A 16,259-nucleotide genomic window follows, 5' to 3' on the forward strand; every position below is an offset into this window, starting at 1 on the left:
GGTGCGATGGGGGGGTGGGGGGGGCGCCAGGGGCAGCCCTCCGAAGGGGGCCTCCGCGGTCCCGGCTGCTCCTGGCCCCGGGGCCACCACACCCGCCCTGTAAGTGGCCGGGACACAAGGCTTTGCTCCAGGGCCTTGGAGCTCCTACCTTAATCTGCAGTGTCTCCGCCCTTCCCGGTCCGGCCCCCAGGCCTGCAAGCCGGGGGCGGGCAGTCCGCGCACCTTCTTTCTGGACAACACGTCCCTTGTGTTCCCTCTCACCCGACCTCTGTCTTAAATCCACTCACCGAGTTCCAACCTACACCTCCGCATACCCGGCTGGACGAGCTTCGGAAATGCCTACACTCGCTCTCTGCCATCGTCAGATTTAGAAAACGTCCATTGCCTCCCTGCTCCTTTGCGAAGAGTCCTTCCCACCTGGTCCCCAAGCAACCAACGACGTGCCTTCCACCTGCTCTGGGATTTAGGACCACGAAATCCTGCACCCCGTGCTGCTCTGGGCAGAGTGTTTCAAGGACAAACCCACGTGACTGTGTAAGTGGCGTATTTGCTAAGCTGTGTTCCGTCCCGTGCGGTTCCATGTTTATTCACCAACGCAGGGATATTTGGGGTGTTTCACGCGTGGGGCTAGTACAACTAACGGTAGAAATTTCTGAAGGCTTTACGCGAGTATCTACTTTTATTTCTCGTGGGCAGACACGCGGCCACGGGCCTACTAGACCTGCGAGCTGAGAGTCTGGATGGGAGCCGCCAGGCTGTCTCCCAAGTGCCGGCCGCCCGGGCCCCGCTCTGCAAGGCACGACTCCGGCCGCCCCGTGTCTTCGCCCGTATTTGATGATGTCGGTCTTTTTAATTTTCACGGAATTTTAAAATGTTTAAATCCAACCTAAGATTAAACACACCCATAGCAGTGGGCGTAGAATGTTCTCTCGTTTGGGTTATTAACTGCACTTCCCTGCTGGCAAACGATACTGAGCATTTTTTTGCTTGCACACTGGCCGTTCTTACATCTTTTATAAAATACGTGTTCAGGACACTGGGTGGCTCAGTTGGTTGAGCATCTTTTTTTTTTTTTTTATGTTTATTTTTGTTTTTGAGAGAGACAGAGGCAGAGCATGAGGCAGAGAGAGAGGGAGACACAGAATCCGAAGCGGGCTCCAGGCTCCGAGCTGTCAGCACAGAGCCCGACGCGGGGCTCAAACTCACGGACCGTGAGATCATGACCTGAGCGGAAATCGAGAGTGAGATGTTCAACCAACTGAACATATTCTTTCTAATGAAATCTGCATTCTTAAATTAAAAAAAAAAATTGCTTTAATCTTTATTTATTTTTGACACAGAGAGAGCATGAGCGGGGAGGGGCAGAGAGAGAGGGAGACGCAGAATCCGAAGCAGCTCCAGGCTCCGAGCTGTCAGCACAGAGCCTGACGTGGGGCTTGAACTCATGAGCTGTGAGATCATGAGCTGAACCGAAGTCACTTAACTGAGCCAGCCAGGCGCCCCAATCTCCCTGTCTCTACGCCCTTCCCCTTCTCCTGCTCTCTCAAAATAAAATTTAAAAAGTTCAAATCTTTCGCACATTAAAAAAAAAAATTTGGTCTTATTGAATTGGAAAATGTTTTTCTACCTTCTAGACAATTCTTTTGTCAGATACACGTGCTATGCATTATGTTGCTGTCTCCCAGTTTCCGGCTTGCTGTTTTGTTCTCTTAAGTATCATTCAAAGAGAAGACATTTTTAAATCTGCTGAAGTCCTGTTACCAGGGTTTACTTTTTTCTGGCCAAATTTCTCCGTTTTCTTCTAGCAGCTTGATAGTTTTAACTTTTTCATTTAGGGCGGTGATCTGTTTGGGATTAATTTTTGTGCACCACGTGAGAGGAGGGTCAGTTTCCCACCTCCTCCCCTGTAAGTAGCTCTTTCTGCAACATTTCTTTCTAGAAAAGACCATACTTCACGTCTTCCCCTACTGAGCTGTCTCGGTACCTTTGTTGCAAATGAACGCACCACATACGTATGAGTCTACTTCCGGACTCCCCAGTTCATCCCAGTGATTTCAACGTGCGCATTTTACACAAAACCAACACTGCCTCCGTCACTGTAGCCTTACAAGTCTCAAAATCGGGCCACGTGACTCTTTTCAAACTCTGTTCAATCTTTTTCAAAACTGTCTCGGCTGTTGTAGATCATTTTGCATTTCTGTATCAGGACTTAAACCAGCTCCTCAATTTCTAGAAAAAGCTTGCTGGGATTCTGACTGGGATTTCACTAAATCAACAGATCCGCTTGGGAGAAATTGGAAATTTAACATTGCATTTTCTACACCACCAACAGATCCCATTTAAGAGCTCTTTTAATTTCTAAGTGACGTTCTTTATTTTTCAGTATACAGGTTTTGCTCACATTTTGTTATCTTTACCCTGAAGTATTTCACAGTTTTGATGCTAATATAACTAATCACATGTATTTTTATTTTATTACTGTACCACTTCTCTTTTAATTTCGGTCCGAATTGTTCCCTGCTGGTTTGTAGAAATACCGATGATTCGTGTACGCTGACCTTGTACCTGTTCTCTTGCCCAATGCACGTGAGTTCCAACAGCATCTTGTAGCTGACTTAGCATATCATCTGCACATAAACACCATTTTGCTCCTTTCTTTCCAAACGGTGTGATTTTTCTTTCCCCTCCTTTCCTGCTTGTGCTGCCTGGAAGCCCAGTACGATGTTGAACACAAGTAGTCAAATGGACGCGCCTGCGTTGTTTTTGATGGAAAGAAAGAAGCGGTCAGTGTTTGCACCATTAAGTATGGGGTTGGCCGTTAATTTTACGAAGTTGAGATCAACTCCTTTCTTTGCCGAGTTTCTTGAACAGGTGTTTTAATCTGCTAATATTTTGTTTAGGGTTTTTAAAAAAATTCACGGTGCTCTTGGTCTGTAGATCTCTTGTAACGTCCGTGTCTGGTTTTGGTATCAGGATACGGCTGACCTGAGGGGTCTGGGCATCTGTCTTCTCTCCAGGAGTTGTGTACGGCCGGCATCATTTATTCCTTAAACGTTCAGTAGTATTCGCCAAAGCTAAGCGCAGCTCGTACTGTCTCGGGTTTGCCAACATATTTTGGGAAATTTGTAAATTTTTTCAAAGATGTAGAGGAACATTAGTTCTGGCTACTTTTGCTCATTTTTTTTTTTTTTTGAGAAATTGTCAACATTTTTTTTTTTACTGTGGTAAAGTATACGCAGGAAACTTTGCCATTTCAACCACCTTTAATTGTGTAGTGGCGCAAAGTGCATTCACACCGTTGCGTAGACTTTAATTTCTAAAATCAGCATTTCTTGAACTAGAATTCTTTTTTTTAACTTCAGACGTGCCGTTGAATCTAGCACTGTTTTTACGTTAGTTCTTCAAGGTGGATTCATCTTGGGCAACTAAAGCTCTGTGCCCTCCGACCTTCCCGCGCCCCCCTCCCCCCGCTCTTGTGGGTCGGTCTTGGATCTCACACGTACACGACATTGTGCGGTGTTCTCTAGTCCCATCATTTGAAGTGTAAAGCCGCCAAGGGAAAGGTTACAAATATGGTCGGGGTTCACCCTCGAAGCCTTGGCTGTACGAGAGTGGTCCTCGCGCACAAGAGACACCCACTCAGCGCCAACTGCCTCCGTTTCCCCGAGCGGGCCGTCTGTCGCCTGTGCGCACGGGAGAAAGGAGTTCTGGGAGGCTGCTCTGATGTTTTTAAAAAGCGCTTGAAACAAAGACACAGAGTAAACGGCCTTGTATAAAATAACAAATTTTATTCCTAGAAAATATTTTACACTAACTGAACACATGCACGCACGCACACGATACGTAACCACACGCTGAGTAATTTCCTTTTAATAAATGGACCACATACTAATATATTACAATTTACAATAGAGGTTTTGAAAACACAATGGGGGAAAGCTTGGTCATTCGTTTATAAACCTTCCATAAATTACAAAAGAAAGGCAGTCTGAAAAGTATGTATAAAGAGTAAAAACAATTTACAAGTGGACAAGAATTACAAAATAGAAACCATCAAATACATCTGCCGGCAACTTTGCAAGTCTCTTGTTCGAGTGCCAGTGGCGGAGAGTGGTGTGGAATCGATGTGAACAGACTGAGATCTCGGGGGCTGTACGTGTGGCTTGTGCATCGTGGGGGCTGCTCTACTGTGTGTTGCTCGCTGCTGGGGGCTGTGGGGGGGGGGCGGGCACTGGACAAACACGGAAGTAACAGAAATGCATTTGCCACGAGAGGGGACACGGAAAGCCATGAGCCTGGTCAGCTTCCTGGCCGGTTGGAGGAGTGGGACTTGTCCGAACAAAGTCCCTCCCTCCCTCCCTCCCTCTCTCTCTCTCTCTCTGTTTTTGAATGATCTGAGTAAGTAAACATTTCTTTTCTGTGTTTCTGTGTTACCCGGCTGGCTTGGAAAGACGAGAAGCCGGGACTCGGAATGCACAACTCGATTCCAGAGCAGTGTGTCTGTGGGGGTGACGAGCGCCGAATGTACAACACGTACGAAGTGCACACCGTAGATTTTATTGGACAGTACAAACCATTGTGCGTTTATAAGGCAGAACATCAAGGCGGTTAAACTAGGAGTCTCAAGACCAGAGTTAGAGTGAGTTATGCGTCATGAGGCAAGCATTCTGGAAAGGGGGTCAAGGTGGAAACCATTCCTTTAAGGGCGGATGACAAATGCACAGAGACCGGAGGAGCCCGAGGAGCCCCTGGCCCCCCGCGTGTGTGCGGAGGAGCCCCCCCCCCTCCCCCGGCCTCCAGGCAGCCCTCGGGCAAGGGGGGGGGGAGGGAGGGGGCGGGGGGGGGAGGCTGGGGGGAGGGGCACCAGCAGCTCTTTGTCCTTGCGGTGGCCTTAAAGTGCGCGGTGGCGCAAAGAGCGTTTCTCTACTGGTGTCAGGGGAGAAGAGTGTTTGTTTAGGAAGGTACTTGAGTCATGAAAGCCCTAGTTTGGAATTAAGGAGAATTACGGAGGTGTGGGAGTTGTCCAGAAGCACATGGGTCATTTCACTGCACCCAGCCTTTTCAGCAGTTTCTTGCCTTTGGAAAGCAGCCCCTTTTTCTTTTTCGAGGACATTTCCCTGCCTCTCCCAGGACTACCAGTACCCATAGATGACGTAGGTGACCCCGAATGGAGATGGGCTGAGGGGGATGACGCTCTCCTTGCTGTACCTGAACCCTCGGGAGGAACCTAGTAGGTACAGTGTGACAGTTTATTGAGTGCGTGCGCGCCAACAACATCCATCCACTCGGTGACATCACACTGTCCCCGTCTCCCACCAGGCAAGACAAGGGGCGGCCCGCGGCTTCCCTCGGGGTGGAAAGGGGGCCCCGCAGCGGGCCCGAGGGGGACGGCCTGGCCACCACCGGCTGCTTTGCCGTCACTTTGTCTTCGGGGCTGGGGGGCGGCCGTTGCTTCGGCAAAACAAAGCTGGGTAGTAATTTACTTTGTAAGTCAAGACCAAATGCGGGAGCGTGGGAGGTGGGGGTGCCGCTTTGAGCGGAAGTGGCCGAGGACCCCTCGGCATCGTACGAGCGAACGCTCTGAAAGGGGGCTTCGGGGGCTCGGCTATGGAAGTGCGGACCGTGGCGGGGACGTCCCCGGGGGGGGGGGGGGGGGGGGGGGGGTTAGTGGGCTACAGCAGACGGCACACCGGTTGAAAGAAAAGAAAAACTAAAATGAACCTCAATTGCAATCAAAGGAAGCGTCGAGCCCTTGTCGCCTTTCACCATTTCCAAGCGACTGGAGATGAGGTTTTGCCAACACAGCGCGCGCCGCGGTGCCTGCGGGTCCTCCACGCGCTGGCACCCGGTGCGTCCCGTCCCCAACCCCGTCCCCGTCCCCGTCCCCGCGCTCGACGCGCCGGAGACCCGGGTCCTCCGCCCCGCACCCCTCGCCTCCCCGGCCGCAACCTCTGCCTAGCACGGGTGTTCGGGAGCCCGCAGGCACACGAGAGGCGCCAAGGGCCTGACGCTTGCTTGGATTTAAAATCAAGGTCTCGTTCCAATGGAAAACACCTAGTAAAGCATCCCAAAGGACACCTGAAGATACCATCTATGCGTCTGAGGCAATCATTGGAGCTGCATGTGTCGCAAAGCTCAGTACTGCACTGGGGCCCCCGCCCGTGTGCTCGGAACACGTGTTTGTGCTTTGGCGAGGAGCCTCGGCTCGCTCGCGAGAGAGAGGTACGGTGGCCCGAGCGAAGCTCGCCTGGCACGCCAGCCGGCCCGGGGCGTGTTCGGAGCCAACGCTAGGCGGCCGCACGCCCACTACTCATCTGCTTGATCTCGAGTTAACGTGTTTGAGAGTGAGATCTCCTAGAGTAAACAGAGTTGTGAGCTTGTGCTTTTTCCGAGGGGGGCTAACGATGCGATATGCAGCTTCAGTTATGAGGAGACATTGGAACATTCTCTATGTAAACAAACAATTAGCCTGTTAAGAAATATGTTCCCAATGTTGGCCTTTGAAATGTTCTTAATGGAGACAGTAGGAAATGATTTTTCAAGATGATTATTCTACTACAGATTCAGTTGCTTTACAACTGAGGCCAGTAACGGCCTGAAGTTTTAGGTCCAATGAGTTTTTGAGACATATTTCTTTTTTTTTTTTTTTTTAAACCCCACAGTGAAGCCTTAAGTCTACTGCACTCGTCCGTGTAAGGTAGCTTAAGTTGGTATCTTTATAGGTATCTTCAGCTGCTCACTTACGTGAAGGGCTACAGTGCCTGATTAGGGTGTGAAATGAACACTCTTCTTCTGTTTCCAAGCAGATGAGCAAAGAAATAAAAATATATATATATAAAAATGTAATATATAAAAACTGGCAGTGATGGAAAAAAATAAAAATGAGACACTACACATGAATGTAATCTAATAGTCAGTTATGCTCAAGGAGCCCTCGGGTCTGCGGTAAGAGATCTGAAACCCTGGCGGGGCAGGCGGCCGCCAGTGCCCCCTGGACGGAAGGACTAGCCGACCCCTTCGCTCTCAACCGAACCGGAATGTGCGTCTATGCTGTAGGACGGGGGCTCCCTTGGTGAGGAAAGGCGGGTTTGGAAGAATCGAGAGGGTCTGTTTTGGCGAACTAAATAAGCTTGCGTAAGAATCTCGAGGCACAACCCCCAGGGAAGGGCGGAGACAAAAAAAGATACAAAAATACCAGCACAAGGACTGTGGCAGGCCGTACGTGGCAGAGCGGGACACAAGTCAAAACTGCTGGGGGCGTGTGCTTACCCGTTTGGCCTTGGAGCGCGGCGGTGCGTCTCGGGAGTAGTGACAGGGCGCGTCGGAAAGGTAGACCTCCACGTCGTCAGGCACTTCCTCCAGGAAGTTGGAAGGGACAAGGCCTTTCTGCCCATTAAGTTCCCCCTGGAAGCACAGAAGAACGAGTTACCCTGTTTTTCCGGAACCCGACTTCCTGCTCCAGCCGAGGGAGGGAAGCTTCGAGCCGCGTGGCCTGCTGGGTCTGTTCTGGTTCAACAGCGGAGGAACTTCCAAAGGGGCCCCGGTGTGTCCAAACCCACCCTGGTCACGGGAACAGCCTCACGACACGCCGACCGAGCTCCCCGGGGTCTCCGTCTGGCCGGTCTGGGCTGTGTCTCGGGCGAGGGGCGAGGGGCAAGGGGCCCGGGGCCACTCCTGGGCACCACGGGCTGGGATGCCCTCACGGAGCGGCCGTCGACCCCGGCTGCCCTCAGAATCCCTACGGAGCCTTGAAAAACACCATCTGTGCGGCACGCGGGTCCAGACGGACCGAACCCATCCGGGGCGATGTGACGTGCGGGCAAGACGGGGAGCTACTGATCCGTCCACACATGTCATCTCTCTAAAAACCCAAACAACGTGGGCAAATGAAAGCACCTGCTGACCCCTCCTCGGACGATACTGCTTCCCTTCCAGAACGTTCTCTCGTTTCCGTATCTACACAGGTCGCCATCCACGGGACATCTGTATCCAGCAGGTCACAGCCACCTAGTGGCTTCTTCCCCACCACCTCCAACACAAAGCTGCCCCCGCGGTGCCCAGAACCAAGTCCCAAACTGGTGACCCCCGGTATGCATGGGAATCTGCGTCCCTCTTCACAAGTCTAGGAAACGACGGCATGGGACGGGCAGCCGACTCCCTCAGAACCAGAAACTGCGCCCAAGGACACGGCCAACGGCGTGAAAAGGGAACCTACAGGATGGGAGAGTATCTGCAAGCCATTTATCTAGGAAGCAGTTAACATCCAGAACGCGTCAAGCGCTCTCAACACCACAACAAGAAACCGATTAAAAACGCACAGGCGCCTGGGGGGCTCCGTCTGTTAAGCAACCGACTCTTGATTTCAGCTGACGTCATGATCTCACAGTGTGGGGGTTCAAGCCCCACTTCAGGCTCTGCACTGACGGCACGGAGCCTGCCTGGGATTCTCTGTCTCCCTCTCTCCCTCCTCCTCCCCTGCCTACGCTTTCTCAAAATAAATACACGTTTTTAAAACTTTTTTTTTTTCAACGTTTATTTATTTTTGGGACAGAGAGAGACAGAGCATGAACGGGGGAGGGGCAGAGAGAGAGGGAGACACAGAATCGGAAACAGGCTCCAGGCTCTGAGCCATCAGCCCAGAGCCCGACGCGGGGCTCGAACTCACGGACCGCGAGATCGTGACCTGGCTGAAGTCGGACGCTTAACCGACTGCGCCACCCAGGCGCCCCTAAATACACATTTTTAAAAACGGACAAAGGACTTGCATAGACACTTCCCCTGAGAAAAGACACATAAATGGCCACCAAGCACATGAGAAGATGCTCAACAACATCGATCGACATGAACGTCTTAGAGAAACGTAAGTCAAAATCCCAGGATACCACCTCACATCCGTTAAATGGACAGGACAGAAAACAAAATCAATTAAAGAAAAAAACGACCAGAAAATAGCGTTGCCGAAAACACGGACAAGCCGGAACCCTCGTGCGCTTGCTGGTGGGGACGTGGAACGGAGTGGCTGCCGGGGGCAAAACCGTCCAGCAGCCCCAGTTGAACGCAGAAGCACCACCCGACCCAGCGACTCCACTCCTGGGCCCAGACCCCCGAGAGCTGGAAGCAGGGTCCGAGGGACGTGTCCGTGCAGCACGCTCACGACTGTGTACTTCACGGGAGCCACGTGCCCCTGACGGGGGTGAACGGGGAGCCAACCCGTGTCCCCACCGGGGAGCAGCACTCGGGGGCGGACACGTGCTACGACGCGGACGGCCCCGCGGGACTCGTGCCTGGTGAAGGCGGGCGGAACAGAATTCACGCGGTGACCGCATTTCCACGAGGCCCCGACAGCAGGCGGGTCCACGCGGACGGAGGGCAGATGGGGGGCCGGGACCGGGGGTCGGGGGGTGGGGGAGGGTAAAGGCTGTGTTCAGTGGCGACGGAGTCTCGGGTTTGCGGGACGGCGACCGTGTGGCGTCTGCGTCACGCCGGGAACGTATCCACCACCACTGAACGGCACGCCTGACGACGAGGACGGCCAATGGTACGGTTTTTGCGATTAAAAATAAAACTTAATTAAGCAAGAGAGGCGGCCCCAGGTACCTCCCACGTCTCCCCAGCAAGAACTCTCGCTGGGCCCGGGACGCACGTGCCCGGGGGCACCTGCCCTGGCTTCGACCCTGGAGACCCCTCTCCCCTTTCTGGCGACCCCCCAGTCCTCCTTCCTGAGGCCTCAGCTAACTTTCCTCAGCGTCCCTTAGACTCTCTCTAGGACACGTGCCCCCGGGCCTCTGCTCACATCGAGGGTCCCCAGTCACATCTCCACGCGGGCACTCAAGCGTCTCCGCGGCCCAGACGTCTCTCAGGAAACCCGGCCCCACCAGACTCCCCGGCAGCATCAGAGAACTCGGCTCCTTCGGGTGAGGCCGCGGGCGGCTCGCGTCTGGGGGACGTGGGACCGTGTCGTGTCCCGTGGGAACGCACGGCCTCACGCTCAGCTCCCTGGTGGTGCCGTGTTCACCTCACGCAGGCCTGCGGCTCCCCGACCCAGGACGGCCCTGTGCACGCTGGCGTCCAGGCGGACCCCTGCTCCGGGCCTCCCACAGGCCGTCTTAGGAACGCACGCGTCGCAAGTGCTCACGACCCCCTCATGGTCGCCCTCTCTGCTACGTGCTGCTGCATCTGACCTTCTGATGGCCACTAGAATCTTCCAGGATCAACGGCACGGAGGCCGCTCCGTCTTGGAGAGGGTCAGATGTCCTCCAGCTCGCTATTTGCCAAAGCACGTTCTTCTCTCCGCCGTGTCCTTACGCCCACGTTCCCAAGGGCACCCATCACCTGAGGCAGAATCTGGGGGTCCTCCCCGGACGACACTCTTACCCCAACTAATGGCCTGAGCTCCGGGTGATACAGACGCCAGCTTCTGTCCACTTTCCTCCGTCTTTTGGCCCAGCCCGCAACCTGTGCCCTGGCCTCTGGGGCCCCCACCGCCCTTCAACCACCTGCAGGACAGGAAGCCTGGCATTGTCCCACTCACAGACCCTTTAGAGTCTCATCCAGAAGAAACGGGACAAAGCGTGAGAGGCCTCACTAATCAGGACCTGCACGAAGTGAGGACCCTTGAGTCCCACGTGCCTGAAGCCGTGAACTCGTTGGACTCAAAGAGAAACCTGCCTCACAAAGGACTTGATGGTTTCCCAACTATTCTGATAAAATAAAGGGGGTGGTGGGGAGGCTGGTGCAAGATGGGGGCCCTGTCCCCAAGCCACCACTGCACCAGGCCCCCCGCGGTCCTGCCAGCTCCGTGGGCTCGGAGGGCAGCTCTCACAGGAGGCGCCCAGTGCACAAACACTAAGATCAGCCTGTCGGTGGGCGTTCTTAATAAAGTAATTGTAATAAAACTCTTTTCCTCAGCAAATGCCAGGAGCACCAAGGAGGGAGGCCGGGCCCCCAAGGCGACTGGGTGGAGACCCAGAGCCCGGGCCAACAATGCCAACAGCCATCAGCCCAGAGGACGGTCGGGGAGGAGTTCTACATTCTGTCGGTGTGAAATCATTAACTTTGCTCACTTGTATTTCTTTCTTCTCCTGTGTGAAAACACATTTGTTACCTTACAAATAATCACAAAGTTAACTTGTTTGGTATGTGTCTGGATGGAAGAAAATCTTAAATACAAGAATGTGGGAGGGCGCCTGGGCGGCTCAGTCGGTTGAGCGTCCAACTCTTGGTTTCAGCTCAGGTCACGAGCTCACGGTTCGTGGGTTCAAGCCCCGCATCGGGCTCTGTGCTGGGAGCGCGGAGCCTGCTTGGGATTCTCCCTCTGCCCCTCCCCGCTGCTCCCTCTTTCTCTCTCTCAAAATAAGTAAACTTTAAAAGACAAAGACCGTGAATACATGTGCCGTGTTACGGCTTACACACGTGGGAACTACCCCTCACAGAGGGGAAGGGGCAGTGCGGCACACAGCACGGCCTTTCTGCATTAGACGGGACCCTGCGGAAGGGACACGGGGCAGGCGGGCCTTGGGGGGGGGGGGGGCGAGCACACAGCGCGCACCTAACTTCAGGGGCGAGAGTATCGATCGCGAGGCGGTGCTTCCTGGGGGCTCCGGAAACTTACGTAATAGAAGCCATCTTCGTCGATTTCACCGAACACGGTAATAATGTCTCCGGTGCAAAACGTAAGCTCCGCCTGTAGAGACGAACATCAAGTTAGTGACACTTTCCCGCACAAACCAGTAGGGTTTTTGTTTATTCTAGGTTCTTCACGATTGCCCTACTGGCTTCTTTCTTCTCGTTATTTTGGTGTGGAGCCACTCCCTCCGTCGTCGGGGAAGAAAGGCAGGAGGCCGCCGAGCGCCGGTAAGCACAGCTCAACGTGAGGCCCCCCGAAACGAAAAGCGCCCCGGCGCTGGGTCCGAGGCCACAACTCAAGACCGCTGCTGGGCTCCCCCGGTCGCCGTTCTTTGAAAGTAGTCAAATAGTTAACTGGAAAAACCCTGATCTCCAGGGAGACGTTCTCTGCAGACTGGGGACCGTTACATAAATTACCGCCCCCCCCCCCCCCCCCTGAGCACCAAAACAATCTTGACTCAGTTCTTAAATGCCACTCCGCTCAGTGCCAGGCAGTGGTGGAGGGCGTGAGAAAACAGGGGCACGTGAATGCGGTTTATCTCCGGACCTGGAAACGAGGGAGGGAGGCGCGCATCTAAGCGCCACCGGGCCTGGCGCACGAATCAATCTGCACGGAAGTGCCTGGTGAGTCAGTCGCACTCCACGTCTGCACCACGAGCTGGGGGCGGGTCCCCTCCCGAGTCCCGGTGCTTCGTGGCCACGCCGGCCCAGGCCACGTGCAGAGAGGACACCGGGCCTGTCCCTCGGCTTCTTGCGTGTCAGGGCGGGGGGGGGGGGGGCGGCGGGAGGGGGGACGTACTGCTCTGCTTTCCCTCGGGCTTTATCTCGCTCATCAAGACGACCCTCCGGGGCCACCCCGAGCAGACCAGGATCACAGCTGCTCTGCCCGGAGCATCCCGGATGGGGACCTCCCAGCCACAGCAGTGACCTGGGTCAGCACCTGCTGTGCTCTCTCTGTCTCCTCCCTCCTGGCTCCCTAGCACCATTCACCGCTCTGGTAGCGCCCCCTGTGGACGGTTCCAGCGATGGCGGGAGGCCAGATCCCGGTTTCCCGGGGCAGCGCCGCAGTGAAACCGCGCTCCGGGTACCTCGACATCGATGTTCGGTGAGCTTTCCCTGGGGTCGTAGTCATACAGGGCCACCACCCTCCGAGTCGCCCCCGGGTGCCGGCCGCCTCTCCGGCTTCTCTCTGTTTACACACAAGAAGAAAGCCGTCGTGTGGTTATTTCAAAAGGAGAGGTGCCCCCTCCCTTGCCCCAAGCAGCACAGCAGGCTGCACTTGGCCGCTGGGACCAGACCCGCACCCTCTCAAGGGGGCCGGTCGCCCTGGGCTGCATGTTCTAGTATCTCTGCTCGGGCACAGCCCTCCCACCCCCAACACACACACACACACACAGTGCCAGGGACACTTTCCTTTCCCTGGCGTATCCATCAGGCCAGGAGACAGGTGAAGCAGGGATTCTCCAGAATAATAAATCTAAACGATTCAGAACGTTGCTCCTGGAGGAAGTTGGCATTTGTGCATTCTTCCAAACACAGCCACTCTGCGCCTAGAATTGGTTTCTGGAATTCGTACAAATGAAAACCATGGAAGGCAGGTATTTTGAAAGCACCTAAAGTTGGTCCTGTGCCCTGTCAGTGGTTTTCGGCTGGCACAGGGCCCGGCTGTGCAAAGGTCCAGAGATCACCCACACCTCGGCTCCTGCCCAAGAGGCACTGCTTAATTTAGAGAAAGCAGGGCACCGTTGTAGGGCCTGTGCACATGCTTCCTTGAAACAGAGAGGAGAGTTATTCCAGGGATCGATTAGAGCACTCCCGGGCTTGTTAGTTTTCCAGGGCAAGTTGCAAGTATGAATTCCTGCAGGTGGCAGTAACAATGAAATTCACCCCTTCCGGCATATGCTGGGTAAGCTTTGAGGAGCTCACAGGGTCCTATAACCACAGCTGGCAGCAATCAAGGTGGACAGTTCTGTCACCCCCCAAAATCGCCGGGTGCTTCTCTGATGTCACCTCCAGCCCCAGGTAACCACCGGTCTGCTTTCTGTCCCGAGACTTTTACCTTTCCAGAACAGCCTTTCAGTGGAATCATCCCAGATATAGTTTTTTTAGAAAGTGGCTTCTTTCATGGGGACAGTGCACCTGAGACCCCCTCGTGTGACCGCGTGTATCAGCTGTCCTACTCTCCCGCGCGAGGAGCAGCCCCCGTGTGGACGCACCAGTTACCCGATCCGCCTACCAGGGGAAAGGCACCTGAGTGTCCCGCTATGGGTGGTGCCCGGGCAAGCCCCCTGTGAACACCCTGTGCAGGATTTGAGTGGGAAGTTCTATTCCTGTGGGGTGAGCACTCAGAGGGGGAGCGGGGGGACTGTGCCGGAAGTGTGTCTGGCCTCGGAAGGACCTGCACACTGACTGCAGAGATGCCCCACGCGGGGTCACCTCGGCGGACGGTGTGCTGGCTCCACGTCCCTCCCACGCGTGGTGTGCCCCGTGGCTGTGCCCGTGGGGGAGTCCTGGCTCCCTGCCATGCCTTTAATTTGCATTTCACTGATCACGTGAAGCATCTTTCCACGTGCTTGTTTCCATGTGTCCTCCTTGGTGAAGGATCTCTTTAATCTTTTTTCTTTTATTTATTTACTTTGGGAGAAACCAGGACAGAGAGTGAGCAGAGGAGGGGCAGAGAGAGACGGGGGGCGGGGGGGGACACAGAATCCGAAGCAGGCTCCAGGCTCCGAGCTGTCAGCTCAGAGCTCGACGCGGGGCTCAAACTCACAGACTGTGAGATCGTGACCTGAGCCGAAACCAAAAGTTGGACACTTAACCGACTGAGCCCCCCAGATCTCTTCAATCTTTTGTCCCCATTTTTATTGGTCATTTGCTTTCTCGTTGTTGAGTTTTGAAAGCTTCTTATGTGCCCTCTGAATTCAAGTCCCCCTTCAGCTGGGTCACGTGCAAATCTTTTCCCCCAGCCTGTGGCCTCTCTCTTCCTTCTCTTCACGGTGTCTTTCTCAGCCCAGAACGACTCGATTTCCATGAAGTCCAACATGAGAATTTTCCTCTTCCGTGGCATGGTTTTAGTGTCACATCAAAGACAGTGCTGCCTGACCACCACCAATTTTTTCCATGTTTTCTTCTAGAACTTTCACGGTCTTAGTTTTTATATTTAAGACCGTGTTCAGTTTTAAGTTAATTCTTCTGGTTTGGTGGGAGTACGGCCCGAGCTTCATTTCCCCACCGAATCAGCACCTGTTATGGAAAAGACTGTCCTTTCCCATTGAACAGCCTCTTGACCGTGGATGAGAATCCGTGGACGGTGTTATGTGTTGGTCCGTTTTGTGGGCTCTGTTCCGTTCCATTGATCTGTGTGCCTGTGAGTCCTCCGACTCCACCCTGTCTGGATTCGTCTCCCTGTATGGTCTTACAATCCCGTTAACGTCCACTCTTCTTTTAAATCTGCTTGGGCAACGGTAGTTCCTTTGCCTTTTCAGACACGTTTTTGGCTTAGCGTATCGATTCCAAATAAATCCCTGCCCAGACGTTGACTGGGGTTGTGTTGCATCCACAGGACAGTCTGGGGATGCGGGACGTCTCGCCGCCCCAAGTCCGGGAACACGGCGCCTCCATGCACTTGGGGATCTTTAGCACACAGATCCCGCACCCATCTCGTTAGACTCACCCCTCCCCCTTTCGTGGCTCTGTTGCGTTACCGTAAATAGTATTACTTCTTAAATTTCCATCTCAAATTTTTCACTGCTAACATTTGGAAAGACAACTGCTTTTGTATCCAGTGACCTTGCTAATAAACTCACTAGTTAATTCACGGGATCCTTTGAGATTTTCTAGATTTTCAGGTCACCTGTGAGTAGAAAACGTTGAACGTCTTCTTTTCCGGTCCGTGCACCGTTCCCTCCTGTCTCCCCGCGCGTGGTGCCCGAAAGGGACTGAGAGGCAGACACCGTCGTCCAGCCCCAGCCGCGGGAGGGGCGTACTCAGTCCGTAGCAACTAGATACTTCCTAGTGCTAGAAACGCACGTGGCATCTCAGTCTGGTTCCTTCAAAAGTCATGTTTAGGAAAACAGAATAAAACAGACATTTAATCTAACCGATCACATGGATCGAGCTGGTTTCTGGCAGAGCGCCTGTCGGCTTTCCGGTCCGCGGCATACGGAGCCCGCTCCCCCTCTGAACCGGGCACGTGGCTCCGGGGACAGAGGCGGCGTGTACTCAGACGGCTTCAGCCTCGTGGACTTGACCCGGGCAGCACATTCACAGGAGGCCTCGACTGTCAGATGTGGGTTCTAACTTCAAATGGTGCGTTCGTTCCCACCAAAGAGACTGAAACGCGTTTGATGTGATTTTGTGACTGTCCTTAAAAATATGCGTATTCTTTGAGTCGTTCAGTTTTGTCTCTGAAATCTCATTTCGAGCTAAGTTCACCTTATGTTTTGAAGTATTAAAACCTTAAACACGAATGGCATCAAACGGATCTGTCTCCCATTTAGAAAAAGCAAAGGCGCTTCTAATGAGTAGATTTTTCCTGCACGTGGGCAAAATCACAGATCACACACGTAATGTTGCTTAGAGGCACTGAAAATAGTCTGCTGTGTGTTCACGGGTGCTCGCGGACTGGTTCGTGA

General features: G+C 53.9%; 1 protein-coding gene across 4 annotated transcripts in view; it reads right to left on the minus strand.

Moving 5' to 3' along the window:
• Positions 1-4,843: 4,843 nt before the first annotated feature.
• The window catches only part of RIMBP2 (RIMS binding protein 2), a 143,787-nt gene continuing 132,371 nt past the window's right edge, over positions 4,844-16,259 (minus strand). For 3 of the 4 annotated variants that reach the window (XM_032595400.1, XM_030336590.1, XM_030336592.2), the window contains 4 exons: positions 12,714-12,814; positions 11,612-11,683; positions 7,270-7,404; positions 4,844-5,227 (listed from right to left, as the gene is read on the minus strand). In XM_032595400.1, coding sequence (XP_032451291.1) covers positions 5,039-5,227; positions 7,270-7,404; positions 11,612-11,683; positions 12,714-12,814 — 497 coding nt within the window. In that variant the 3' untranslated portion in view covers positions 4,844-5,038. Of the gene's footprint in view, positions 5,228-5,913; positions 6,793-7,269; positions 7,405-11,611; positions 11,684-12,713; positions 12,815-16,259 lie in introns of those variants that run through there. The other variant, XM_030336595.2, reaches the window with a different exon arrangement.

Source organism: Lynx canadensis, chromosome D3 (genome assembly GCF_007474595.2).
Source record: "Lynx canadensis isolate LIC74 chromosome D3, mLynCan4.pri.v2, whole genome shotgun sequence".
NCBI classification, from domain to species: Eukaryota; Metazoa; Chordata; class Mammalia; order Carnivora; family Felidae; genus Lynx; species Lynx canadensis.